At 43.3% G+C, this 27,537-nt stretch overlaps 3 protein-coding genes across 4 annotated transcripts in view; 2 read left to right on the top strand and 1 right to left on the bottom strand.

Annotated features, from left to right (window-relative positions):
• The first annotated feature begins 1,167 nt into the window (after positions 1-1,167).
• GTPBP4 (GTP binding protein 4) lies at positions 1,168-12,495 on the top strand. Its single transcript, XM_063148155.1, has 17 exons — positions 1,168-1,257; positions 1,890-2,060; positions 3,330-3,433; positions 4,044-4,180; positions 4,781-4,881; positions 5,266-5,358; positions 5,862-6,053; positions 6,140-6,205; positions 6,925-7,014; positions 7,427-7,537; positions 7,792-7,869; positions 7,978-8,029; positions 8,627-8,727; positions 9,592-9,789; positions 10,598-10,663; positions 11,597-11,731; positions 12,267-12,495. The coding sequence occupies exons 1-17, from the start codon at positions 1,210-1,212 to the stop codon at positions 12,417-12,419; spliced, it is 1,896 nt and encodes a 631-aa protein (XP_063004225.1). The 5' UTR covers positions 1,168-1,209; the 3' UTR covers positions 12,420-12,495.
• Positions 12,496-13,744: 1,249 nt separating this feature from the next.
• Positions 13,745-19,980, bottom strand: IDI1 (isopentenyl-diphosphate delta isomerase 1). The gene is made up of 5 exons (XM_063148168.1): positions 19,876-19,980; positions 18,566-18,729; positions 17,482-17,574; positions 16,074-16,204; positions 13,745-15,529 (listed from the first exon to the last, which is right to left on the bottom strand). The coding sequence occupies exons 1-5, from the start codon at positions 19,968-19,970 to the stop codon at positions 15,212-15,214; spliced, it is 801 nt and encodes a 266-aa protein (XP_063004238.1). The 5' UTR covers positions 19,971-19,980; the 3' UTR covers positions 13,745-15,211.
• Positions 19,981-26,495: 6,515 nt separating this feature from the next.
• The window catches only part of WDR37 (WD repeat domain 37), a 44,596-nt gene continuing 43,554 nt past the window's right edge, over positions 26,496-27,537 (top strand). For both annotated transcript variants that reach the window (XM_063148183.1, XM_063148193.1), the window contains exon 1: positions 26,496-26,678. The gene's annotated coding sequence lies outside the window, so the exon portion shown is untranslated. The remainder of the gene's footprint in view (positions 26,679-27,537) is intronic.

A 27,537-nucleotide genomic window follows, 5' to 3' on the forward strand; every position in this document is an offset into this window, starting at 1 on the left:
CCCCCTCAATCTGGAAAATGGTCCGGAATGGCATTTAGTAAAAAGGGCAGACTGCAGTGATAGGATGTGCAGGGTATGATCAGACATTTGTACTGACCATGGTGTGCTACCAGCCTCTTTTACCCCCTTTTCTCTCCATTTCCCCACACTTTTCCCTCCCTTATCCATATTAATCCCTTGGTCTTCACAGCTTTCATTCTTCCTCTGAACATCTCGTGTGTCTTTCAAGACATTCTCTGAGACATGACATTCTTCGATAGAGACACTGAGGTGCTGGATTGTGTCCAGAGAAAGGCTATGGAGCTGGAGCAGGGTCTGCAGCACAGATTCCATAAGGAGCAGCTGAGGGAGCTGGGGGTGTTTAGCCCAGAGAACAGGAGGCTCACCACAACTCCTGCAAGGAGGCTGCAGCCAGGTCAGTCTCTTCTCAGACAACCAGCAACAGGAGGAGAGGGCACGGCCACAAGCTGTACTGGTTGATGTTTTTGTTGGACATTAGGAAGAATTTCTTCACAGAAAGGATGATCAGACACTGGAACAGGCTGCCCAGAGAGGTAGGGGAGTCACTGTCCCTGGAAGTGTTTGAGGAAGGACTTACGGACGTGGCAAAGTGGCATTGAGATTACATGCTGGTGTTTGGACTCAGTGACCTCGGAGATGTTTTCCAACCTAACAGATTCTGTGATTCCATGATTCTTGCACAATCTCAAGATATTTTTCCTGGTATCCCACAGGTGACCCAGAGCTGCTCCTGGAGATCCATCTCCAGGTGTCTCTGCTGGGCCACAGCACTGGCTGCCAGCTGGACAAGGCCACTCGTGGGCCCCTTGGCCCCTGTAAGGCTTTCGGGGTCCCTTCTGCCATCCTTATTCCCTCTGTTCTTAACTCCTTGGTGCTAATGGAGATCAGCCTTTACTCAGTGCTCAACAGGCTGAGGGTGTGTTTTGCTTTCTCGGCCCTACGGGGCTCAATCCATGTCTGCCCTGAATCATCACATCAGGGAGCCATTGCCAGAACCCGGCTGGCGATCAAATGCTTCTCGGGCAAGATCCAGACACAACCCCAAGCGCCTGCCCCTCTTCCACCTTCCCTCCCTCTCTCCCTTCCCGTCCCTCCTCTCTCGGTCCGCAAGGGCCGGACGCGCGCAGCTCTCGCGAGAGCTCCGGGCGCGCTCCCTTTCCGGCGCGTGGCACGGCGGTGGCGGGGGCCATGGCGCTCTACAACTTCAAGAAGATCACGGTGGTTCCGTCTGCCAAGGTACGGCCGCGCTCCCCCGCTCCTGCCCCGGCCCCGGCCCCTGCTCTCAGTGCCCTCCGCACCGGGCCGTCCCTCCCGTTCCTCCTGCTCGGCGGTTTCAGAGGACCGCGCTGCCCTCCTGCCCCTTCCGCGGTGCCGGCGTGGTGTCGGGTTCGCCTGCTCCCCCTCCCGCGGGAGCCGTGGACTTGCCCGGGCTGGTGCTGCTGCGCCCGGCGGCCTGTACCATGTACAGGGTCGGGGGGGTCCTGTCAGGATCCTGAGCAGCGATCCTGAGGCCGCGCTTCTCCCTGCGGGGATGTCCCCACAAAAATCCCTCCTCTTTTCCAAACCTGCCTCATTCCGAAACTCATGACACCGTCTTGCTTGAAAATAAAGTATTTTTCTAGTCGGAAGAAGGGGTTTTAAGCACGGTGAGGGGAGCTTCGGCAGGGCTCGGACTGGCCGGGCCGCGGTCCATTGCAATAGAAACTGGACAGGGAATGTGCAAACTTCTTATTCCTGCCTGCCCTAAAACTTGCCTGTCCCACTGTGGCTGTACTTAACTCCTCAGCGTGCTCCTTCTCCAAAATAAAATTGTTGCCTTTACAAGAACTTGACGTTTTGTGTAATTAATCATGTTTCCTCGATTGCAGGACTTCATAGACTTGACATTGTCAAAGACTCAGCGAAAGACCCCAACTGTCATTCACAAACATTACCAGATCCATCGGATTCGACATTTTTATATGCGAAAAGTCAAATTTACTCAGCAAAATTACCATGACAGACTCACTCAGATCTTAACAGATTTCCCGAAGTTAGATGTAAGTGTTTTCTCATTTGCTGATTTCTCTGTGTAGACAGTTCGGCTGCTTTCAAGTAGATTTTACTGTGAGTAGTGGCAAAACTTGTACTGCAAAAGTTGTATGTTCCTATGAAGAGCAGAAGTTAAGTTGTGCCCGCGGATGGTCATTAAAGGCTGGAATTTACAAGCTTTTAGCTGATCAGATATGTTTGCCAGAAGTTGCTTTTAAATTAAGACAAAATGTGGGGGTTTTGAGAATATTATGTCTGCCTATTTCTTCTTTGTGTGTGCATATGGAAATTCTGCTTATGTTTAATCTTCCCAAGGAAATACCAAGAAATATAATGTATCATATTGCTTTCCATCTTCAGGAGTTAATTTGACAATATAACTGTTGTCCTTGACCCCATAAAGGGTGGGGTTAGAAACACAGTATTAGCTTCCAACAACTGCAACTCTATGCATGTGCCCAGTGGGACTTTTTTATGTGCAGTTTTCTGCACAGATTGAAATTATTCACCTGTTAAATTGTTTTTCTTGATAATTTCATATCCAGTGAATGTTGCTCCAGAATTCACAGAAATATCTTCTGTGGGTTTTTTTTAACATCATGTGATGAAATTTCTTCAGGTAAATACATAACTAGCAGAAATACTCTACATAAAAGATTTGTACCAGAGATGCCATTTCCTTGAAAAGTTAGGGATTTATTTGGGCATTAAAAAACCCCTTTTTTGTCCAGGCTTGTATAGAATGTAATGCAGCACTCAGAAAAGAAAGTAATTAATTGTATTGCTGTGTTTCTGCTATAATATGAATTTCCTCTTAGAGACAATTTCTGTTGGCTTCTTGCAATTTTTTACTTAAAAAAAGACTTCAAAGTTGTAATATGAAGTATTTTAGAAAGCAGAAGATCAACTGGAAACTCTGCATGAATAAATCAAAGATGTGTTTGCAGAAGAAATTCAGAGCAGTTAAGATTAATGCATTTAATGACCAAGCAGATTATTTTTCTTACATAAGTTGGTAATGAAAATTGTTTGGCTTTTAGTGTCATTTGTGTTAGTGTCATTTGTTCTCCAGTCCATTGTTGTGGAGAAAAAAAAGAACTGACATTGAAGAAGTTATTGAAGAACTTACATTGAAGAAGAAATAAACAGAGTAAGAAAATAAGAGACTTAACATCAGATTCTGCTTTTAACTTAACAAAACTGCTTTTAGCTGCTTTTTTAACTGCCTTTTAAGCTTTCTGCTATTAGCTTAACAAAAAATTCTGCATTTGTTTTAGGATATTCATCCTTTCTACGCAGACCTGATGAATGTCCTGTATGACAAAGACCACTACAAGCTGGCTTTGGGGCAGATCAATATTGCCAAGAACCTGATTGACAAGTAAGGGCTGTTGATTTCTCTGGTTTTGCCTGTGTGGGAGGGATTGTGGCTGACCTGTGCTCATCTCATTTCTCTGGTTTTGCTGTGGCTGGGGGATTGTGGCTGTCTGTGACCGTGTTCACAGGAGTGCCAGGTTGAGGGGGGAGATGAGGATCTGACTCCATGTTTCAGAAGGCTGATTTATTATTTTATGATATATATTATATTAAAACTATACTAAAAGAATAGAAGAAAGGATTTCATCAGAAGGCTAGCTGAGAATAGAAGAAAGAATAAATAACAAAGGCTTGTGGCTCAGAGAGTCCAAGCCAGCTGACTGTGATTGGCCATTCATTAGAAACAACCACATGAGACCAATCACAGATGCACCTGTTGCATTCCACAGCAGCAGACAGTCATTGTTTACATTTTGTTCCTGAGGCTTCTCAAGAGGAAAAATCCTAAGGAAAGGATTTTTCAGAAAATATCTTGGCTACAGCTGACCTGTGCTCATCTCATTTCTCTGTTTTCCCCATACCTGGGGCATTGTGGCTGATCTGTGCTCATCTCATTTCTCTGTTTTCCCCATACCTGGGGCATTGTGGCTGATCTGTGCTCCCTGTGCCTGCAGTGTGGCCAAGGACTACGTGAGGCTGATGAAGTACGGCGACTCCCTGTACCGCTGCAAGCAGCTCAAACGCGCCGCCCTGGGCCGCATGTGCACCATCATCAAGAGACAGAAACAGAGCCTGGAGTATTTGGAGCAAGGTGGGTGTTACATATGGGCTGAAAAAAAGGCACCTGAATTGGGTATAAAATTTATTAGGCTTAGTAGCATTTAGAAGAATGTGTTTAGTACAGGTTACCGATCCAGGAAACACAGTAACCGTTTTAAAAATCCCCAAAAACTTAGTGTTTATTTCTCAACAAAATAGTTTTCTCTTTGAATATTTATTAGCTTTTATAGTACCACTAACAGTGATTAAACTTTTTCTTTGTTTAAAAGTCACAGGCAGTCTTTTACTTACCATTCTTTTCACTAACATGTATGTGAAAAATGCTGCTAAAGATTTTGCAGACATTGCTCCTTACTTCAGACTTATTAGTGCTTCAGGTTACGTTGCCTGACTTGGTGGAGTCATTCTAGCTGTAAGATAGTGGTCTTCATTTCTTAAATATTTCTTAAATTTTATTTTTGTTGTATGTAGATACTTGTGGAGTCTGCAAATTATTACATACTTTCATAAATGATCATATATCAGAAATGTTACTGATTTTTAGGTAAACAATTCAGCATATGTATAGTTATTCAATCTCAGTAAAACTTAAATTATCAGAGATACTTAAAAAATCTTTTTCACATTTCAGTGCGACAGCATTTGTCTCGTTTGCCAACCATTGATCCCAATACACGAACTCTTCTGCTGTGTGGCTACCCAAATGTTGGGAAATCCAGCTTTATAAATAAGGTATGTGTGTGGTTTTTCTATAGATAATATTGAGATACAATTTAATTAAAATAAGATAAGTTTTAAACAATTTGATATAGTTGTGACAGAGTCTCATGTGAGCAGTAGCAAGTTCAAATGTGTGAGTAGAGGTTGAATTAAATTCCTGGAGGAATAAATGGAAAGTTTTGATAGATTTCACTCTTAAAAATCCTTATCTTTTCCAAAATAGCAGCCCATTAGCATATTTTCTGATAGACAAATACTTGCAGAGAAGCTAGAAAAACCAATTTTTAGCTTTTTTTTTTTTACCCCATAGCAAAGACAGTGCATTATAATTAGAATATACTGCTTGCAACTTCAGGAATTTTTAAATAAATGTGTGTGACTAAATCTTGTTTTAAGGTTACAAGAGCAGATGTAGAAGTGCAGCCTTATGCCTTTACCACGAAATCTCTCTTTGTGGGACATATGGATTATAAGTATCTACGTTGGCAGGTAAGAACTGTTACTATTTTGCAGTTCCTTGAAGGAATGAGCTGGTTATAGCCTGATTTGCCTTTTTGCCAGGGGAGGTGCATTTTTCTGTCTTGATCAGACAGGCTGTGTCTGACAGCTGCTGTGCAAGGTGCAGTGTGCCAAGTGAGAGCAGCAGTCAAAACTTGTTCTAAAAATGTACATGCATGGGTCTGTGTTCTGTTGGAGGGAAGATGGGAAATGGAATTATTGACTAATGCCAGATCACTTTTTATCATTCTCAAATTCTGGGCTGGGTAGGGGCAGAATATTCCCTTCCTTTGCAATACTTGGAGTGTTGGTTATGAAACCTCATTCTTCCATTTCTACGTTTTCACATTCCCAGTTTGGCAGAGCTCACAGTTCTATTTGTGACAGAAAGGAAAAACTGTCGCTGTCTTAAAAAAGACAATATAGATGAACAATCAACCACGTGTTCTGCAACAGCTGATCAGTAACACCTGGCTGAATGATGTTAATTTTAGGTGGTGGACACTCCTGGTATTTTGGATCACCCCCTGGAGGACAGGAACACCATTGAGATGCAGGCTATCACTGCCCTGGCACATCTGCGTGCGGCCGTGCTCTACGTCATGGATGTGTCTGAGCAGTGTGGGCACAGCCTGGAGGAGCAGGTGGAGCTCTTCAGAAATATCAAGCCATTGTTTGCTAACAAGGTGAGCTTTGTTCACATTGTTAACAAACCCCAGGGCTTTGTAACATGGTAACTTGAATTAAGATTTTTTTTTTGCCTTTTTATCAGCCACTTATAATTGTTGCAAACAAATGTGATGTGAAGAGGATTTCAGAACTTCCTGAAGACAGCCAGGTTAGAATACTTTGCTCACCTCTTTGTCTTCTGATGTGTACAAAAATACCGTGTGTGCGTTGTGGATGATTATCATTTTTATTGGGCAAAATCTTTTACATGATCATTCCTCTATTGAGCTGCTCTAATTGTGCAGTGGGAAGTAGCTTTGCAGGTCTCAACCCCATCTTTCTTTAGTACTGTCTAATGTCCTTGCCTAAATATTGTAAATGCCAAACAGAAGGCAGGTTCTTAATCGTTTCAGAAATCTCTGATGGTGTGAGAACTTACAATTACTGCTTTAATTGGAAGTTAGATAATAGCTTTACACAATAATCCTTTCAGTGACAGGCACAGTGAGCACTAGACTCAGAGGTCTTGCTGAACAGTTGCAATAAAATGTCCTACAGGTTTAATTCAGTTGTATCTACAGGCTAAATTTTATCTACAGGCAATTGTATCTACAGGCTAAAGCACATAGAACTTGTGTCTCTCTCCCTTTTTTTCTTTTTCCCTTATGGGTCATTTATAGGTGCCTTTTTTATTTGCTTATAGAATAAGGAAGAGATTAAATAGAACTATAATTGTAAGCTTCCTGTCATCTTTTTAGAAACACCTTCTAATAAAATAGTAATGCCTTGTAGGTATTGATATTGGATTAAGATTTCTGGTCTTTATGTATTGTGGTATATTAAGAAATGCACATGATGTCATTATTTGGGTTAATTTTTCAATTTTAGAAAATATTTGAAGCTTTTGAAGCAGAAGGATTTTCTGTAATAGAGACAAGTACACTAACTGAAGAAGGTGTAATCCAAGTTAAAACAGAGGTAGGTGCATTCTCTTAGTTTCATCCCAAATGAACAGCTAACATCTTGCTTCCCTTTATGAGTAAAATCTCAGTTAGACTGCATTATAGACTGCATTATATAAGATAAACTTCAAAAATGTTTTCCTTGTTGCACCTCAAGTGAGCTTGGGTGAAAATGGAAAGTAATGTTGGAATAATTTTTTTAAAATTGTGACTTTTTTCGGAGACCTATTAAAAAACCATATGTGCATATGCATCTTCCCAGCATGCTTTTAATATAAAATAATTTGATGCTTTCTTGAGAGTTAGAAGTATAAGACAAAAAGAGAGTAAGATGTGAAGCCAGATACCTGGGATTGAATGGCTGCAGTGTCATCTGCTGTGTCTGAAAGTCTTTGTTCCTCACCTTACCTTGCCATGTGCCCTCTCAGGCCTGTGACAGACTGTTGGCCCATCGCGTTGATACTAAAATGAAAGGAAATAAAGTGAATGAAGTACTGAATAGATTACACTTGGCCATGCCAACCAAAAGAGATAACAAGGTAGGCTACATGTTTACACTACTTATTGTATTTCCCAATACTTCTTAAATAGGATAAGAATTCTGTCATTGTTAATCTGCAAACAGATTCATATGATGACGTTTTCTAATCTATTGTCTGTAAGTGCCTTTCCTGCTGGGAGCTTGGGATTTTGTATTCTTCAGAAATACATTACAGTGCAGCTAGTGATTTATATCAGTGTAAAAAAACTGATGTGAACTTTTCCTTTTGTTTTTGGGGTGGATTTGTTCCAGGAGCGACTGCCTTTTATACCTGAAGGAGTAGTAGCTCGTAAGAAGCGCATGGAAGTGGACACTCCCAAGAGGAAATTGGTAAGTGGCATCTCTAAATCAGGAAATCAGCAGCTGGATTTTAAATTTGCTGTGTTAGTCCATAGCTTCTAAATTAAATGGTATCTAAAGCCATGTATGTCTTTGCAGGAGAGAGATATTGAACTTGAAATGGGAGATGATTATATTTTGGATCTGCAGAGTAAGTATTAGATAAGAATTGGTATTACCATTATTATTGCTAAATTACCATTATAAGTAAAGTGTGGCTATTCAGCCTTAAGGGGAATACCTAAACCTGACTCCTTTCAACTAGTTGCCAGTGCCACCATTTCAGTGCATACTATCCTTCTGTTCCAGAACTGGAGATCTTCACTGATGTGTTTTGTGGTGTTACTCAGTTGTTTCCCATTTTGGAGTCACAGACATGAAACAGCTGCTCTGATGATTCAAGTGATTTTTTCTTTCCATTCTGTATTATAGTACTTCATTAATTTCTGATGCTCTCTTTGTTAAGAAAGTATCAATATGAGAGAGAACTGCATGTGTTGTGTTTCAGCTGGGTTTTTGTTGCCTGGCATGTCTTGGGGCAGTGGTTCATGCCATCACTGAGCAATCTTTGGCTCAGTGATGTAGTAGGATGGAGATCAGAAATATTTGTGAATATAGCAGAGGCGCTGCCAAATTCTTAGGAGTAGGGCACTTCTTTTGTGTATGTGTTCTGAGTGTTGTTTTTTGTCAGGGAACATTATTTGAAATTAATTTTTGTCTCTTTATCAACTTTTGTTGTATTTTTAAGAATACTGGGACTTAATGAATTCATCTGAGAAATATGATAAGATTCCAGAGATATGGGAAGGCCATAATATACTTGACTACATTGATCCTGATATAATGAGAGTGAGTTTTTCAATTTTTGCTTTACACTTTTCTTTCCTCTTTATCTCTTGTTTGTTTAATGTCAATTACCATTTGTAGATTAAAAACAATGTATCATGAGAACCTGTTCTTTTTTTGCATTGTCTGCAATTGTCATGGGAAAATGTACTAGTTTTTGAATGATAAAGGACAGAATTTCAGAAGAATGGAAAATTGCTTCACCTTGTCAGAATGATGGTGATCTTAACTGTTCCATTCTAAAATATGAGGTTTGCACTTGAAGTTATATTTCTTTGTTCTTTGACTACAGCTACAGGAATGTAGCTATCAAACTTTATGTATTTTTAATAATATGAAATTCATCCATCAGATTTATGTCTGTGGAGGAAATGGACTGAATGCTCAATTTGTAAGATTTTTAGCTAATAACAGTCACTGTTTGGATTTCCTGCTGGGTTGTTAAGGAGGAGTGGTGAGTGCAGCCCATGGAGCCTGCCAGTTATGCTGTTGGGTTCCTGTGAATTGCTGGTGTCCTGGACTCATGTTGAATGTCAGAAGAGAAGGGTTTTTCAGTCTGTTTCCAGAAATGGCACAGCAAGCACAGCTCACAGGACAGTACAGCTGCTTTCACACCCTGGGCAGCTTTGGGCAGCCACACAAATTTAGCCAAGTGTTGATGGGGAGTGATGGAGTGAGTCTGCACAGCAGTGTGTCCATGGCTTCACAGTGATCTCTATCCCCAGCCCCTTTTGTGTGGTTATCAGGCAAAGTAGTTCCTTCTTTGAAGGGCCTGTGTGCTGTCATGGCCCAGGACCATGTACAAATATGATGTTGAGGATTGTAAGTCAAGGATCTGATCTCCATTTTACCTCTTCAAAATCTAAGAAACTGGAAGAATTGGAGAAAGAAGAAGAGCTGAGAGAAGCTGCTGGAGAATATGACAGTGAACCAGAAAGTGAAGATGAAGAAATGATGGAAATCAGACAGTTGGCAAGGAAAATCCGAGAAAAGAAGAAACTGAAAATCCTGCAGTCAAAGGAGAAAGATGTTCATGGTCCAAGGATGCCCAGAACAGCTAAAAAGGTGAGTGTAGAACATGTTCTGTAAAAAAATCTTGCTGCTATGTAAGAGCATCATGAAAGCCTGTTTCACTGTTGGATAGTGGAACTGATGCCTTTTGCTCATACTTGGCCCTGTCACTGCTTGCTCCCTTCTGTTCTCCCAAGAGTTCTGGTCACTGCTTAGCTGAGGAGGGATAGTAACCCTTTTTTTGTGTGTCACGTAAGTGAGTCTTGGGTAAAACTCAATATGTATTTCAGAAAATTGGATTGTTTCATTGTATATTGTCTGTTTGCTTAAAATTCAAATAATGCTAAGAATTAGATAATTACTTAAAATCACAGTAATTTAAAATTTATTCTGGAAAAGGTGATGTGTCTCTTTAGTAGCCAGGTAATCACTGTATGTGGTGGCAGAGTCTCTTCTGACCAGTCCAGGACAACTGCAAAGTAATAAACTGATAACTAGACATTTGAGAAAATGAATCTAGCTGCTGTTGCCCCCAGGATCTCTTACCTTCTCAGAATGTGTGCCTTTTGGGAGAAAAGGAAACATTTTTGACCAAACTGGCTCTCCTTGTCAGCTTCCCCCCAAAAAGGGAAACTAATTATATGATCTTTGGGAATTGTTGGGCCACTGGAGTCTTGTGAAGCAGAATTTATGGGTGCAAAAAATGAAATGTGAAGGTAGGACATCAGTGACCTGTGTGTGGATGTGATAAAGCCAGTAATATAAAGTGAATGTAATGACTTGTGGTGATATATTGAGACAAAATGTAAGGTGGAAGGATTTTTTTTGAAAGAACTGTGTTTTCTTAACTGTGTTTTTACAGGTCCAGAGGAAGGTGTTAGAGAAAGAAATGACTGATCTGGGACTTGACATGACTAATAAAGATGATGTAAGTTTTTGCTCATTGAACATAATACTTGTTTAAAAGAGACTTAGATAACAGGTTGTATAAGCTGAAAAACTAACATTTATCAAGAATGTGCACTGCTTGCTTGGAATTTGTGTAGGATTCAAGAAGAGGCTTAGGTAAGCATACTTCTTAATTTTCAAGTCTGCTTTGTTGGATGAGACTCTACTATGTCAGAAATAGTAATAGCAACAGATCAGGCCTATCTTTTTATAGTTCATTAATTCCATGAGCTGTAATTGAAGTTTTTGAGGGCAGCTGGCATTTTTAAATGTAAGGCAGATAAAGTACTTTATCAGAGACTGGCCTCCAGGAGAAATTTTGACATAAATGAAAAAAACCCAAAACATTTTGTACAGCAAATCCAGCAGTATTACAGCTCCCTGGATCTTGAGATCTCTAATTCTTTAGCTATACAAGGAGGTAGGAAACAAGAACTGTCAACATTACACATCTGAAGCAAGCATTTATGGTTCTCAGAGCTGCTATGCCATGTTGATGTAGGAGCAATGTAGAAATGTAATACTTATGCTATACATGATCAGTCTTTATGACTGAAATTCTTTAGAGCTTTGCCCAGTGCACAGGACATTAATCAGGGTAGGCTTCGTCATTGCTATTTTGCTGTTGCAAAATTACTTAAATGTTGCTCTCCATTAATTTGTATCTTTTTATTGATTAGTTATGAGTCTACTCCACCCAAAGAAAAAGGCCAGTTGTGGAGGAAAAAAGCTAAATGAAATGTGAATGTTCCTGTAGGACAGAGAGCCAGTGACCAATATCTGTCAAGATCTTTACGTTACCATGGAATAACCAATATAATTTATCAATCCACTTCCTGTATTTCCTATGACTCTGACTAGAAATGAGCTGATTGTTTCTGGCTTTAGGCTTAGATGATGGTTTCAATTTCAGGCCCATTACGTGAGGAGGTCGCGCAGCACCACGAGGAAGCGCAAGCGCGATGAGTCGGAGCCGCCGCGGTCGGTGTCGCGCAGCCGCAGCTGCTCTCGCACGCCACGGGACGTGTCCGGCCTCCGCGATGAAAAGGTTTGTGATTTACCTGTTCTCACCTGCTGGGCAGCTCTACCAGCATGGTTACACCTAGAGCAGCTCCTGGGGAACTTCAGAGTAGGCTGGCTGTGTTTGTCCAGAGGTCATGCTTGGTCTCCCTGCAGCTCCATCATTTTTTCATTTGGACTCTGTTTCTCTACTTCCTTCTCACAAATAACATAGACCATTATTATCTCTACTAATATAGACCAAAGAAGTATATTTAAATTCTTGTCTCTAAATGCAAATCTGAAGGAAGAATTCTGCAGACTGTGGAGTTCCACCTGTAGTAAGTGAGGAATTCCAGGCACAGCATGATCCTGTGTTAGTGCACTGGAACGTTTTGCTAAGGAGGGTTAGTGTCACTTCGATAGTGTCACAGTGATACTGCTCTAGAGTTGGTGTTAATGTCCTTTGTAAAACCATCCAGCTCAGCTGGTTTTCTTAAAGGTGTGGGTTTTCTTAAAACTTGTTCCCTGAGTTACTGAGGAAGTTACTCTGCATGTTTGTATGTGTGTTTGTTTTAAAATAGATGGTGAAGAAGGTCAAGATCATGGCAAAGAAAGCTCAAAGGAAAATGAATCGCCTGGGCAGGAAAGGAGAGGCAGACAGGCACATTTTTAACTTGAAGCCAAGACATCTGCTGACTGGGAAGAGGAAATCTGGCAAAACACAGAGAAGATAAGGAGTCTTCTGAATCAAGATTATAAACTAATCAAAAAAATCCAATTTAAAATCAAAATTAAATTTATTAAAACTAATTTCTAGTCCTGTCATCCTTTTTGGTAATACTTGGTGTTTAAGTGTGTGTTTTATGTTCATGGTTAAGATACTTCAAGCTCAGAATTTCAATATCTTGAAATTTCCCAATTCTAGTGGCAGAAACCATTTATAAACCCATAAAAATACTTTCTTCCATATTCTTATTCCTGACTTTCATGTATCAGTAAAGTGTTTCTATTTCTATACAAACCTAATTTAAATGAGGTTAAGTCTAGAAATATGAACACCTTGTTAAACTACCATTATAAAAAATGCCTGGGTTCAGTAAGGTTTGGATTACTGCATGCAGATAATCCTTTGTGATGAGTTTATGGCACTGGTGAAGGCTGAAATGGGGGGAAGTAACAGAAAGCATCAAGATCTATACAAAGTTTGTGTTTGTGCACTGAAGCACGGGAGCAATGCTGCCACTTCACTGAGCTACAGGGGCACTGGGGGAGAAACTGCAGTTCTGGTACTGACCTGCCACCTGTAATGGGAAGGTTACACCTTACAACCCTGAATATTTCAGATTATTATTTCAGATATGTAGAGAAAAAGGATCAGACTGAAATTTTGTGCCAAGCACATGCTACTGTCATCCTTGGCTTGGCAAGACATTTTCTCTTTGGGACCTGATAGACAAAATTCTGTATCTGCTCAAGGCAAAATATATTGTCAAATGGGAAATATTTTCTTTTTGTCCCTACTTGGTCAATGATTACATAGAAGTTTGTAAAATTATGCATTATAAATGTGTTGCTTGAACAGTACATTTCAAATCCATGTCAAAAATTAACACATGCCCCCCAAAAAATAAGGAGGAAGAAAGAGCCCTCACATCACTACTTTTTGAAATACAGCCAGTGACTACTCAGATGTCAAATTTTGCAGCATGTGTAAATTCATGGAGCTGCTCTCATCTACTTTGTGTAATACATCCAGAATTAAAGTATACTGTAATCCTGCAAAGAAGACCAATGCCAAGAAAAACTGAGGGGCTTTAAGAACTGTTAAACAAAAGTTTTCTTTCAGCTTCTGTATGCACAGGGCTTCTGCTTCAGGATCTGTTTTGCCAGCTTTTGCTCCAAGCTGAACTAGAAAAACAGAACTTTTTTCCATAGATCTGTGCCCTGCTGCCCTGCCCACATCATGCTGCTTCACTGGTGTTTAATGGGCAGGGTGCTGCATGACAGAGATTATTCTCCATGTGGCTTCACATCTGGAAAGAAAACAACAGTCCAAGGGTTTAGGCAAGGTGGTTTAATTATAAAGTTAGATTTTAAAAAGTATTTGAGAACTTCTCCATTGCCTACAGCTGGCTATCATGGCTGATTGCACTGAATTCAACATAGCTGCTACCTCACATCACTGCTCCCTCACCTGATATTTCCTTTGAAACAATTCATCAGTTCTGGCTCATACACAACAAACTTGGCTCTAAACCTTGAACCATTGGAGGTGCTGGTACATGGAAGCTTCAGTGCTGCAGTCACAACAGGGACGAGAAAGAGAAACCTTGACCATGGAAAAAGTTAACTTTACCCTAAATCCAGACACAGAATCATTACAACCACGTTTACTTTTAATGATAGTTGCATGACATCCTATTTCATCAGGCTCTGCAAGAACTTAAAAACAGTGTGCTAACAGAAGAAATCACACTTTTTTGAAGACCCTCCTTTCCCCCAGTCTGTAATTAAAATTGAAGCACCCTTCAGTATCTGTCTTACTGAAAAATCCTCCTAAGTTACTAGCAATTGATTGACTGCAAGATCAAAAAGGATTAGCTCTGGTACTCTTTTACAATTTCTAATTAACTGACATCAAGACCCAGTGTAAGCCCACAAATGTTAAGTCTTGAACTGTGGGGTTCAGGGGTTTGAGTTGTCTGGGAATGACTATTACAGGAAATGAAAAGCCCTTATATCAAAATGCCTTGTTTTCTGAAAATGGAGAAGAGCCATTTAGTGCACATCCTGTCTCCAAAGCCAGAGTACTGACATTAGACAGGTACCACTTACATTTGCTGTAATTAACATCTTTTTAAAAAATTTGGGATGTCCAGTACTCAACCATCAAATAATCAGAAAAGCCTGGTGGGGGGAAAACTCCCAAACAGTGTTTATTATCTAAAGCTTTAACACATTTGTTAGCACTTCAAAGTCAGACTTACTCCACACAGGCAATCCAATTACTTAAGCTTTTATGGGTTTGCTTAATTATAGAGTACAGTAGCTGAAGAGATTTGCTTTCTGCAATTAAAAATAATCCTGATTACTTTGAATTGCTTTTTCCTTCTGGCAGTTGGTCTCAACATCACAGCAGAGCTCACAGTCATGTGTAATCATTATTTAATGTGTGGTTGAGTTCAATGGGAACAGCCCAGCCCTCCTCCCTGAGCTGGGCAGGAGGTGCCTGGCTCCCTCCCAGGTGTGCAGGGCACACACAGGCTGAGGATCTTTCACCAGGCAATGGAGGAGGAGGAGGAACCCAGGGGTTTCATTCTACTGTTACCCATTTTACATGAGATCTTAACAGAACCAAGGATAAGGGGGAAGACATGACAAAGACAGAAGAAAAAATACTGGCTATGCCCTCTGTATGAATTAAACATGCTCCATGTGGAGCAATTCTCTGCAGGTACATCATGATTTCCCAGTGTTAATGAGACAACACATCACTGCTACCTTCAGCACCTTTTATCCCAGCTATTCACATTCGGTGTATTTTTTCATGCTCAACAAATTTGTTCAAGTTATTCAAGTTATCCCACCACTTAAAAAGAAAGGTCTCTGCTATCAGCTTGAACCATGGAGTAATCTTAACTTCATTCCTGGCAGCTTTGTCCAGGAGCTGTTTCAGTTCTTTCTGTGTCACGTAGCAGTAGCTCTGGATCTCGTTGGGGTCAGGATTCAGTGTCACATCCTTCTGCACAAATAAGATATAGTCTATCTCATGTTCCCCCCAGATGCCATCAGACTTGGCCTTGTAGTGAATTCGAGTCAGGTAGGAGATGTCTTCTGGAGGTACCTACAAAAAAACACTTGTCAGAAGTGCTGCCAGACCAGAACTGCAGTGCTGGGCATTGCAGTACAATTTATCAGCTATCATCCTCCTCCTTAGAAATTATTTGTTCCCAAGTGTACAACTGCAATGCACTTTTTCACAAAGAATTACTAGAAAAAGAAAAAGCAGTTTGATGGCATGAATTGCACAGCATTTCTCTAGCCAGACTCACCCTGTAATACTGGGAGTGTATTTCTCCTATATGGCATGTTTTAAATAATGCTGACCAGACTTTATTGCACACTCACTGAGCCCTGGTGAACACAAACACTGGCACCTACCCCTCACCTCCCAAGGAAAAGAGTTGACAACCTGAAGCCAAGGTCAGAACCATGAACTGACAGACCAAGTGTAACCCTGCCCTCCAGGGATCTCTGGAAGTTCACTCACTTCTCTGCATCTCCAAAGATGAGTTGATTTTTGGTTTGAGGCTGACTCTGCCTGCCACACACAGTCTGTAAGCTGGCAAGTGCTGCCAAGAATTCCTGTTTCTCTCTGCTTTCCTTACCTGCTCCATGGGAATTCCCAGCTCTGCCTTCAGCCGTCTCTGCGCTGCTCTCCGAACACCAATGGCATCGTTTTCTTCCAGTTCTTGTGGGTGGCTCAGAGGGTGACTGCAACAAGTGTTGGTGAAACAATCTGCAACAAGTTCAATCACTTCAGTTTGGACACATATACGGACCTGGGGAAAAAAACCCAAAAAACCACAACACCAAAATCCCCCAGAGACAAAGGCCAGTTATTGAACACATGCCAGCCTCATTTCTGTTTTGCAGACAAAGGTCACAGAAAGGGGATATTGACACCTCTCATTTTCCTCTACATATTTTGCACTGGGATTTGCCTCTGCCAAGCACTACTTTGCAGGCTACTGTTTGATACCCATGGGGACAGGCATTCTTATCCCCAACACTACTTAGAGAGCCAGTCTGTAAAGGCCTTGTTTATCTCTCAAATGCTAATTAAAATTACTTTTGGGAGTTCATATGTAACAGAATAATGAAAATATTCCCAGAGCTTCAAGAACAGCTGGCAGTAAGTAGAATGAAATACAAAATTTATATCTGTGTTTAAAGGACAAACAATCTATACTCTGTTTTTAACTTTTTCCTTCTCTGCTAACCAGTCAAAATGTAGATATTCTAACTCTATTTTAGATGCTTCGTTTGTAGATATTCTAACTTTATTTTAGATGCTTTTGAGCTTGATTTTTATAGACAAAAGGTTGAAACAAGCTCTGAAGTAAAGATTCCCTTGGAAAAAAGAAAAAGGTCTTCCTTCCTCAAGTTGGAAACACTTGATTTTGTTTTCCACTGAAAATTCTGCAACAGACAGCTTCATGCTCCCTCCAGCACACCTCATGTGAGCTGTTTCTATTTGATCCCCTCCTTATTTTTATGCCTCTCTATTTGCATTTGACAGTTCAGGAGTGTTCACAAGTCACGCACTGCATGGTTTGGCCACACTTTTGCCTCACTTCTGGCAGAATTAAACAAGAGTTTGTCAAGACAACACAAAGGTCCACAGATGTGCCAGGCACCAGGGCTCTGCTGCACATCAGCCTTTCCCAGGGCAATGGGACACTCTGCACTGCCACCAGAGCCATTTCTTCAACCTCCATAAATGTCTTGCAGCAGAGGGGTAAACACCACACCCTCTGCCCTTGCACCAACAGGAGCAAACATGTCAGGGACAACCACTTCCCAAGAATATATATAACAATACACAAGCATTCCCACTATCTTACTTCACCCACAAGGTAATCTGAACTCCCAAAAGTACTGGAAGAATGTCCTCTCCAAAGCAGTAAATTCTAAAACCTCAGAATGAGTCCACTGCAGGATTGGATTGATGTATTTTTTTAAAGTATTGATCTAAATAAAGCATTTATATAAATACAGTGTTTCAGCACTAACCTGGAAATGTAATTTTGGCATTTGACCTCTGCTGCAGCAGCAGTTTATTTTCTGTATTAAATAAGAAAACACTGAAAGCTCGGTGCAGCAAACCTAAAAATTAAAAAACAAACAACAAAACTGAGATATTTAATACAAGAGAAAAAAAGTATATAAAGACAGTTAAGGGCTTATAATGGCCTCGTTCTTACATAATCCAATTTTAAATTAATATATGTTAAAATCCAGGAATTTGATCAATAACTCAAGAGCTATTATTCAGGTTTCTAAGTCAGCTTATGCAAAACATGGGATTAGAAGAGTTCCTAGAATAAAAATGCAACAGAGGAGTTCTTCTAAACTCAGTCAGCTCACCATTCTGAATGTGCACATTTGGGCAAGCTTCCAAGGAGAGCTTGGCACCCATAAAATTACAATCTAGAAGAGAGGACTCAAAAATTGCTAAAAAACTGAATTTCAAGACCCTTCAAGAATTGCAAAAGCAGAACAAAAACAGGCTCCATTAAAAACAGTATAATTGCTTTATAATTGTTTTCTTCACCTTTTCAGTTTGTTATTCCTCACTCTTCAGGAAGATGCTTTCCCTAAGTACATAAAAAGAGGTCATACACTTCCAAGAGAGACTGTTGAATTTGACCAACCCAAAATCAGTTAAACCCTTTCCTATTAGCAGGGTTTGAAGTAGAACTCTGGGTGAACTACTTTAAAATGAAATCCTTTTCTACTTGAAAAGAACTCAGCAAAGAAACAAACAGCATTCTTTAGAAAAAGCTATATAGAACCAGGTATCCAAAACAGGAAAAAATACTGCTCTATCTTCAAAATGTGATTTAAAATATTTATCAAACTTGTATGTGCAATCACACATTTCTCTCCTTTGCAATTGCCTCTAATTGAGTGTTCCTCTATTCTGCAGCATTTTAACATTAAATATTTAATGCTGAGGAGGAGGGGCCTGAGGGGAGACACTTGCTCTGGTTTGATCCAACACTCACCTGAGATCAAGGCTTTAATTTAATCATGACTATGCTTCTGAAAATATTTGATCAACTTAATGGTTCAATTAGGAGATAAGCAGCCATACCTTTGTCAATGTTTTCATTCAAGTGACAGTTTTTCTTGGTCTCTGCTCCAATCTTATTGTCATTTTCATCGATAAGGATGCACATCTCTGCCAAGAGCTGCACCTGCTGCTCATCCAGGTGATCTGTGTTTACTTCAGGCATCCTGATGGTAGCACACGTTCCACTGAAGACAGACAATGAAAAGTCATTCACTAAAAAACAACCTCCATAAGGATCTGGGCAGAGTGGGAGAAATAACCTAATGGCTTGTTTCTCTGACATGGTGCAAATTGCACACCAGTTTTATTCTGAGAGAGTTTATATGCTTTTAGCTTCCTGAAATTTCTTACCCACAATACAAACCACATAGCAACACTTGACAGGTGCTTGAAACACTTTTATTTCTCAGGAAGGCCTTGCAGCAGCTGTTGCAGGACAGCCACGCTGAGCATAACATTTTTATGGGCTGTCAGTGGCAGGAATTCCAGTTCCAAAGGTCAAGCACCAGCTGCTTTATAACGCCAAGCATCCCGTACACGAGGATTTATCTTCTCCACAGTCCTTAAAGGCTCGGGTACAGGGTTCCAACCCAGGCACCTCCAAAGCAAAACCCGCCCTGCCCAAGCCCCTGCTGCTCCCGCAGCCCAAGGGACCACAGGGGCCCCCCGGGGATCTGCCCGAGCCTCTGCTGCCCTCGGCAGCCCAAAGCAAATCCCAGAGCGGGCCAGGCTGGAACAGGGATCACCCGGGGATCTGCCCGAGCCTCTGCTGCCCTCGGCAGCCCAAAGCAAATCCCAGAGCGGGCCAGGCTGGAACAGGGATCACCCGGGGACCTCCCTGCTCTGCCCGGCTCGTCCCGGGGCACACAGGAGGGCATTCAGACAGCTCTGCAGCATCCCCGGGGCAGGGGCTCACACCGACTCCTGTTCCAAGGGAATAGGGAAAGGAATTCCTTTCCTCACGCTCAGGTGAATTCCTGTGCATCTGCCCCTTGCCTTACTGCTCAGCAATGAGGACCTTTCCCTTGGCACCCTCCCACGGGTATTTATAGATATTAACGATGTCTCCTCTCAGCTGTCTCTCCTCGAGGCTGAACAGACCCAGCTCCCTCAGCCTTTACTTCTAAGAGATGCGCCAGCCCCTTCATGACCTTCGCTGTCTTCCGACAGAGCCGCTCCGGGAACCCCACGTCTCTCGGGCACGGAGGAGCCCAGAACCGGACACAGAGCTCTGGACGCGCCTCGGCACGGAGCTGAGGGCAGGGAGGCCGCTCTGGGCCCGCCCGGCAGCTCTCCCGTGCCCCGCTCTCCCTGCCCCGTCCCCCGCTCACCTCGCAGTCCGTGCGCTCGGCCCCCGCCGCTCTCCCCTCACGCCGGGGCCGCTCCGAGGGGCCGCGCTCCCGGCCCGGAGCAGCGCGCGCCACATCGCACGTCACACCCCGCCCGCCAATGGCGCCGCCGCCCGGCCCTGACGTCACCGCATCGCCCGATCGCCCCACTGCGGCGCGGGAGGCGGCGCCAGCAGTGACAGGTGGGGGAGGTGGAGGGAGCGGCCAATCGCGAAACAGCACCGAGCGGCGCTGGCCAATAGAGACAGGGAGCGGCGGCGAGTTGGCCAATGGGCGCGGGGCGGTGCGGTGGGCGGGGTGTGCAGCGGTGCCCACAGCCGGTACCGGAGAAGGTCCGGGCTGGGCCGGACTCCCTGAGCAGGGAGCAGGCTTTGGCTTCTGAAGGGAATCACAGAATCAGTGAGGCTGTAAAGGACCTCTGAGGTCATCGAGTCCAGGCTATGACCGGACAGTACCGTGTCAGCCATGGCACTGAGTGCCGCATCCACACTTTGCTTAAACACCTCCAGGGACTGTGACTCCACCGCCTCCCTGGGCAGCCCATCCCAATGTCTAAACTTGAATGTCTCTAACATTCCCCGCTGCTTATGGTCTTTTTACCCACCCACGAAAACCGAAGGGCTGTGCCCAAGCCCCGGCTCCTACAGATGTACCGCTGTTTGTGGCAAGCAGTTCTAGCATGGAATATTTGCTCGGTCTGGGAGTGCTCCAGGCGGCGGCCATAAGCCCGGGACTGCAGAGTACCGGGGGGCTTTGGCACATCTCATCCTGGATGCTTTTCTTTGATCCGCAGCAGCATCCTTCGAGCTGAGGAGGTTTGGATGAACACCGGCTCCTTCCTGCGCTGAGCCACAGCTGCTGGGAGGCAGCTCCTGTGCTGACACTGTTGGGTTGGACGTGATATACACACGTGGTCAGGGTTCAAGAATAAAAAAGTTTTTTATTCTGAGCGTTCTCTAGCTTATATACTCTTAACAAAGCGTGATCTTAAGTCATTAACTGTGATGGTGTTTGCAGGGGCCCCAGGACGAGGGAAGAGATGAGAATCTTGACTCCATGTTTCAGAAGGTTGATTTATTATTTTATGATATATATTACATTATATTAAAAGAAAATGATATATTAAAACTACACTAAAAGAATAGAAGAAAGGATTTAATTAGAAGGCTAGCAAAGGAAAGGAATGGAATGATAATAAAATCTTGTGACTTCTCACAGCCTCAGCATAGGTGGCTGTCATTGATCATCAAGTAAAAACAATTTCATATGCTGGGTAAACAATTCTCCAAATCACATTCCAGAGCAGCAAAACATGGAGAAGCTGATGTTTCTCAGCTTCTCAGGAGAAAAGATCCTGCAAAAGGATTTTTCATACAATATGTCCGTGACAATTAACTACATCACAATAACTTATATTCATTGGTGTAAAGCAATTAATGTTAATATAATCGGCAAAAGTTTTACAGAAATTTAATAAGGCACATCTACTTGTATACACATCTACTTATGCATGTAATCTAGCTTACAAAAATTGTCATGTATCTTTTCTAATTTGTTTCTGTGCTGATGGCTTTGTCTTCTTCTTTGCTATGGATACACTCGAAAATCATCAATTGTTATTTCTTCTATTAACTCAGCTTTGTTGCAGGCCAGCTGTCAAACCCCTCCACACTGTGCTAGTCAAGCTCTGGAATTGCCTGGCTCTGTGAGCTCTTGAGGGCAGAGAAAGCAACAACCAAACATCCTGGGCAGCAGTGGAGCACAGGTGGGATGTCAAGGTGAACTGGTCAGATATGGGAGTTTAGATATGCACAGATAACAAATTAGAAAAACTTCAATACCAGCCTCTAGAAACTTCTCACCACCATGGCTAAATACCTTCTCAGCAAGACTTTAGCTGGCTTATTGCTCGTCCACAGATTTGGGTTTTGACTGGATGCCATAAAAAGCCTAGAAATGATATTTCACATGTCTTGGAGGCAAGGCTTGCTCTGAGTCACACTCAGATCAAGTTCCAGCATTTCAGCCTGGTTTGCTTGATTTTTCCTGTGAACAGGACAGATGGCCTGTCACTGAGAGATATCATTAACAGCACAAATGTTCAAATGGACAGTTAATATTTTTCAATGGAGGGGGGATGGGGTGGGTTATCTTACAGCATTCCCCTGTGCAGAACTTGCTGAAAGAAAGAAGAGTGGAGGTGATTTGAGTGAAAGCCACTTGAAACCAGCAGAGCATCAAAAGTGAAAAAAAAGAAAAAAAATAAGACTGTAACAATGTGTTCACTGCTACATATCCTTTTAACTACATAAACCATAGCATTATCTACTAATGTTAATATTGTGTTATTCACTAATAAGCTACAAATGTAATGTTATCACAGGACTGTTGATAATAAATATGTACTCTCAGAAAGGACAGAAATGTACACAGATTGCTTTTTATTGAGTTTACTTTTCCTTACTTTACAGATTACTTATTGCTGAGTCACTGGCACAAAAGAACAATAATTGGAGACTGAGATATACTGGTATATCTTCATAGATATACTGAGAACATCCTTCACCACATGAATCACTTGCTTGTTTCATTGTTCCAGATAAAAATAAACAAACAAAACTGTATTTTTTTTCTTCTATCATTTTCCTAAAGTAACAAAACGAGCTACACAGATCCATAAAAAAAAAAAAAACCAAAAAAACCCCCAACTACTGAGATGGACATAGAAACCAGCATTTTATATGATGCCAACAGAGTTAACACACAGCTCTCCTGCGAGTGAAGCTCTTTTAGAATAGAAACTACTCCCCTGGGAGGCAGAGATGTGTCTGTGCCTGGGGCACAGCTGGCATGGGACATTGGCAGGTGTACACAGTGACCTTCAGGCTGCACAGCAGAGGGAAGCCAGGAGAAATGTGCTTATGGATGATAGAGAAAAGAGGCTTTTCTTCCTAGCAATAACTACTGAAAATTTCTATGCAGGCACCTCAGAACCTGACAGTCAGAAATAATTACAACTTCTGTCTTGCACAGACAAACAAAGCACTTCACCTGAGTCAATGCTGGTGAGCAGCAAGAAGTGGCAACAAGTCCTGGTGGAAAGTGAGAGGCAAAGAAGCAGGGCCAAAGGATGACAGAGACAAACAAACCATTTTCACAAAATAAACAAGGGAGAGACTTCCCAAGCCCTTAACCAGATGCCAGGTTTTATGTCCCCTGTATCATCTTTCCTTTTGCTCCCCTCCAGACTTGCTCTTCACCTTCAAAGCTCTGTGTTGAACATAAAGCATGCTAATTTTTGTAATGGTATGCACTTCACTGTTACCTCACCTCACTTGTACTCCACCCTGCATAAACTGAATGCCTGAAGTGACATACAAATGCTTTTGAGACTTAGTTTTTGCATCTCCTGAAGTCCCCTGACTGTTTTCAAACACTCAGCTAACAAGGTAAAGACAGTTTCCTGTAACAACTGGAAAGTCTTTCATTCCCCTGAAAATCCAACCAGTTGCTAACCCCTGACATAGTTTTGGTGCCTACTAAGAGAAAGGGAAGTGCAATACCCACCAAACTCAAGGAAAACCTTTCAATTCTCCAGCAAGTTAAACAAGCTACAAGATGAAATAAATGCTGAAGAAAGCTGGGATTTGACCCCAGCCTAGAATGCATAAACTCCTGAAAAATGCTTGTCCTCAGTTTTCAGATTTTCCAAGGAAGATTAATGGGCTTCTTTCCCCCCCTTCACGTGTAAATTTGTTCTTTTTCACCTTCCTGTTAACTTGCTCTGATGTTTAAGATTTCCACTTCACCCTTCTCTGCTACAGAGCTATCCTTGTTCCTGATCTCCCTAGAGAATTTCTCTTGTGAGTCCTTTCCTGCCTGGAGCTGTAGCTCTTCACAAAATATTTGTCTAAATGATCCACTCGTGTGCTTATTGAGAAACAACCTGGGTTTTATCTGAAATGAGAAGTAAATTCTTCCCAGTCTTAGCTAATCTCCTGTTCCCTTGACTCTTTTTAAAAGGCCTCTTTCAGGGAAGTGGGTTGGCTTCAGCTCGCTTCAGAGAAGACAGATGTCTTTGTAGTAAGAATGTAATACATATATGCTAAATATCTAAGTAGGATGTTGTATTTGCATTTGTTCTGCTATCTCAAGCTGATGGAAAGAGTGCTGTGATGGATGGCTTCCAAATGTTTTTATACAGCATAAGGTGAATGAATAATGGTATAGGAAACCACTCTTCTAGGAAGGAGTTATTAGAAGGTTTCCTATATGAATCAAGAAATAACCCTTGAGTCCTTTTCTCTCTTGAATTTTTTGGTCGGTTGGTTTAGTTTTATTTCTTTTGGTTTGAGCTCTGGACAGAAGGCTTTGCCTTTTCCTGCTACATTTACAGGTTTGAAAAATGCTGATTTGGGAGGTTCAGCTATTGCTCTGTCATGTTGCTGACTTCCCAAGCCTCCTATCTTCTCTTTTCTAGTCCAGCCATGGGTGCAGAAGTAGATTTGTCCAGGACAACCTAACTTTTCCCACTCTATTTACTGTATTCTTATTGAAAAACCTATTTAAAAGGTGCTGACTAGTACTGCCCTGTTTCCCATGGCTCCTGTATTGATGTTTATGTCTCTTGTTTTGTATCAGGTACTTTGTGAAAAGCAGTCTTTTGTTCTGTACTTGCTCCTACACATTACACAGCTCCTGCCACTCTTGCAGTGCTGTGACAAAACCAAACCAGCAGCAGAGCTAGAGTGACAACAGGCCACTTGTCATTCTCCTCTCATGAAAAAGCAACTGCATCCATACAGGGCCTGCTCATTTTCAGGTGAGGCACCCTGTATTAAGGAAAAAATTGTCTAAGCCCATCTTTCCTCATTTCAGTATTTTGCATTTATTCAGGTGAAAATATGGCCATCTCTGTAATGCACTCTGCTCCTGGGGAGTGTGCTGCTCCAGAAGAGAAAAAAGCTGCCAGGTGTTCTCCCCAGGAAATCTCTAAGGTGGTTCTTCGTGCTGGACATTTTTTTACTTCATACATATAGCTAAAATTGTTACAGTACAGTACAGTTATATTAGTGTAAAGTAATTTTGGTAGGGATTATGAGGCTTAAAAATGTCTAGTTAGAAACTGAACAGCTGAGAACTCGAATTGTCACTTGGCTAAGATGGCTGAGCCACCCACAACTGCACCAACTCTAAAGAGAATTCAAAGCATCAAACTTCAAAGTTCATTCAAAGCATTTAGTCAGGTTGTGTTCAGCTTCCTCCTGGGCACATCTGTTCCATCCCTTGTCCCTCTCCTTTTGCCTGTGCAGTCTCCCCTCTTTTCCCTTCCTTGAAGCCATTTAGCTATTTAGTTTGCTCTCTTTTAGTGGCTTTGAAGAAGGGAATAGGCTAAAATTACAGGATGTTCTCAACCAATTAGTGATTTTGGAGATTGACCTCCAGTAATGGAAAAATATGCTAGTAAAGAGGTAAACCACTATTGTTGTTGCTGTTTAATACAGCTTTAAGACATGACTGCACAGAAGTGAGTAGAAAGGAAAAAAGACAAATGAGAACTGCAGGCAGATTTGTAGTTGGGAAGCACATTAAAAGAAAATGTAATATTTCCAGCTCTCACTGGCACATGTTCTTCTGGCCTTTTTACAGACCTCTTCTAAGGCAGTGAAGATAATCTGCCGGAAGAGGGAAAATAATTAGGCGAAGGCCTCTTTTGACTTTCACTATCTGCTACAATGAATAAGAATTTTAGGTGGAGGTTTATTCCAAGTGCTAATCAGCAAAGGAATTAATCACATTTCAATTACGCCTTGTAGGCTTCAGAGTGAACAGCCTGCTTGCAGAACGTCGTGGTTAGCTTTGATGCGCTGCCCCTGTCACTCGGTCTGCAGACACAGCGGAAAAATTCCACATTCAGTATCTCCCAGCCCTTCTGTATTAAAAAAATATGGAATTCCAGTGGTGTTCCAGCAAGGTTTCATCTCCCTGTCAGCCCACCTGATGCAGTGTTACGGGAGGTGACTGACTAACCAAAGCAGCAGCAGCAGTTTCAATTCGGTAACAGTAACGGTGAGGGAGCCAAGCGTTACCCCGGGGGGCCGCGCTCGGCACGGCACACATCCCGCTGTTTAACCTCCGGCACTGCGGGACCCGGGAGCAGCGGGGCCGGGGAGTGCGGGGTGCCGGGGCAGCTCCTGCCCAGCCCCGGCGGCACTCTCGGGCCCGCGGGGCTCTCCCTGCGGCCGGGGCGTTCCCGAGCCCCCAGGCAGCGCCGGCCGGGAGGTTCTCCCTGAGGCCGGGACACTGCCAAAGCGGCGAGGCTCTCCCTGAAGCCAGGGCGTTCACGAGCCCGCGGGCCGTGCCGGGCGGGAGGCTCTCCCTGTTCCCTTCCCGCAGTGCCGGGCGGGAGGCTCTCCCTGAGGCCAGGGCACTGCCAAGTCCCCGGGCCGTGCCGGGCGGGAGGCTCTCCCTGAGGCCGGGGCGTTCCCGAGCCCGCGGGCAGTGCCGGGCGGGAGGGAGGCTGTCCCGGTGCCAGCCCGTCGCCATCGCGGCTCGGAGCGGGGGCTGCGCCGCTTCCGCCGGATGTCGCCGCGAGGGCTCGGCACCGGGGAGGCGCGTCCTGCCCGAGCGGCGCCGCGATCATCGCCGCTGCCGCTGCTGCTGCTGTCGCCGCTGCTGCCCCTCCCGCCTTCTCCTCCTCGTTGTCCTCATCCTTCCCCTCCTCTTTCTCCGCGCCGCCTGCGGCCCTGCCCCTCCCCGCCCGCCGCCGCGGCTGTGGCTGACAGGTGAGTGCGGGGGCAGCGGGGCGCGGACCCTCCGCCATGTTCGCGGCCGCCCGCGGGGCTGAGGGCTGCGGGGCTCCGGGCGGGCTCCGGGGCAGCGGCGGTGGCACCATGGCCGCGCTACCTGCGCTGTGCCGCCGCCGCCGCCCAGGCCCGCGGCGCAAACCGGGGCTCCTGCCCGGGCACCCCCTCCCTGCCCGTCCTATTCTGCTTGATTTCCGCGTGAAATGACTTGCACGTTCTCCTATAAAAACCTGAAATAAGCGAAAATGAGCTGTCCTTCCTCTTCTGTGTGTGGCGGTTTTTGAGCGCTCCCAGCCCCAGGCTGTAGGGATGGTTCCAGGTCTGCGGTGGGGAAGCCGAGGGTGCTGTGAGGAGACTCCTCTCGCTAACTTTGTTCGTGTGCTGCTGTCTACCCTGAGGACAGGCCAAGCATAGAGCCCCAGGAGCTTACAGGTGGAGTTCAGATCCTCTGACACCTGTACAAATGGAGTAAACGTGAAACCCCCAAATTTCTGAAGTGGGGCACAGCTAAATGATGAGGGGAGCACAGTTTGTGGTGGCATGGGGTGAATCTGACCTTCAGCAGTGGGAGGATGACATGGAAGTGTCCAAGATGGATAAAAGTTGTCTGCAAAGAGCCATCTTCAGATCTCTCCTTTTCTGAGCTAAAACCCCATGAAAATAAGTTTGAGGGAAGAATGGATATGCTTAATGTATTCAGGGGTTGAGTGGATGTTAGGTTCCATTCTTTGCAAAGATGAGGAAAACTTCTTTCAAGTTGTGTTGATCTGTGGCTCAAGGACATCATGGTGTTTGTGAGAAAAGAGAAACTTCTATGTGTGTTTTTATCTCTCTTGTC

Source organism: Melospiza melodia, chromosome 1, assembly GCF_035770615.1.
Source record: "Melospiza melodia melodia isolate bMelMel2 chromosome 1, bMelMel2.pri, whole genome shotgun sequence".
Classification (NCBI taxonomy): domain Eukaryota; kingdom Metazoa; phylum Chordata; class Aves; order Passeriformes; family Passerellidae; genus Melospiza; species Melospiza melodia.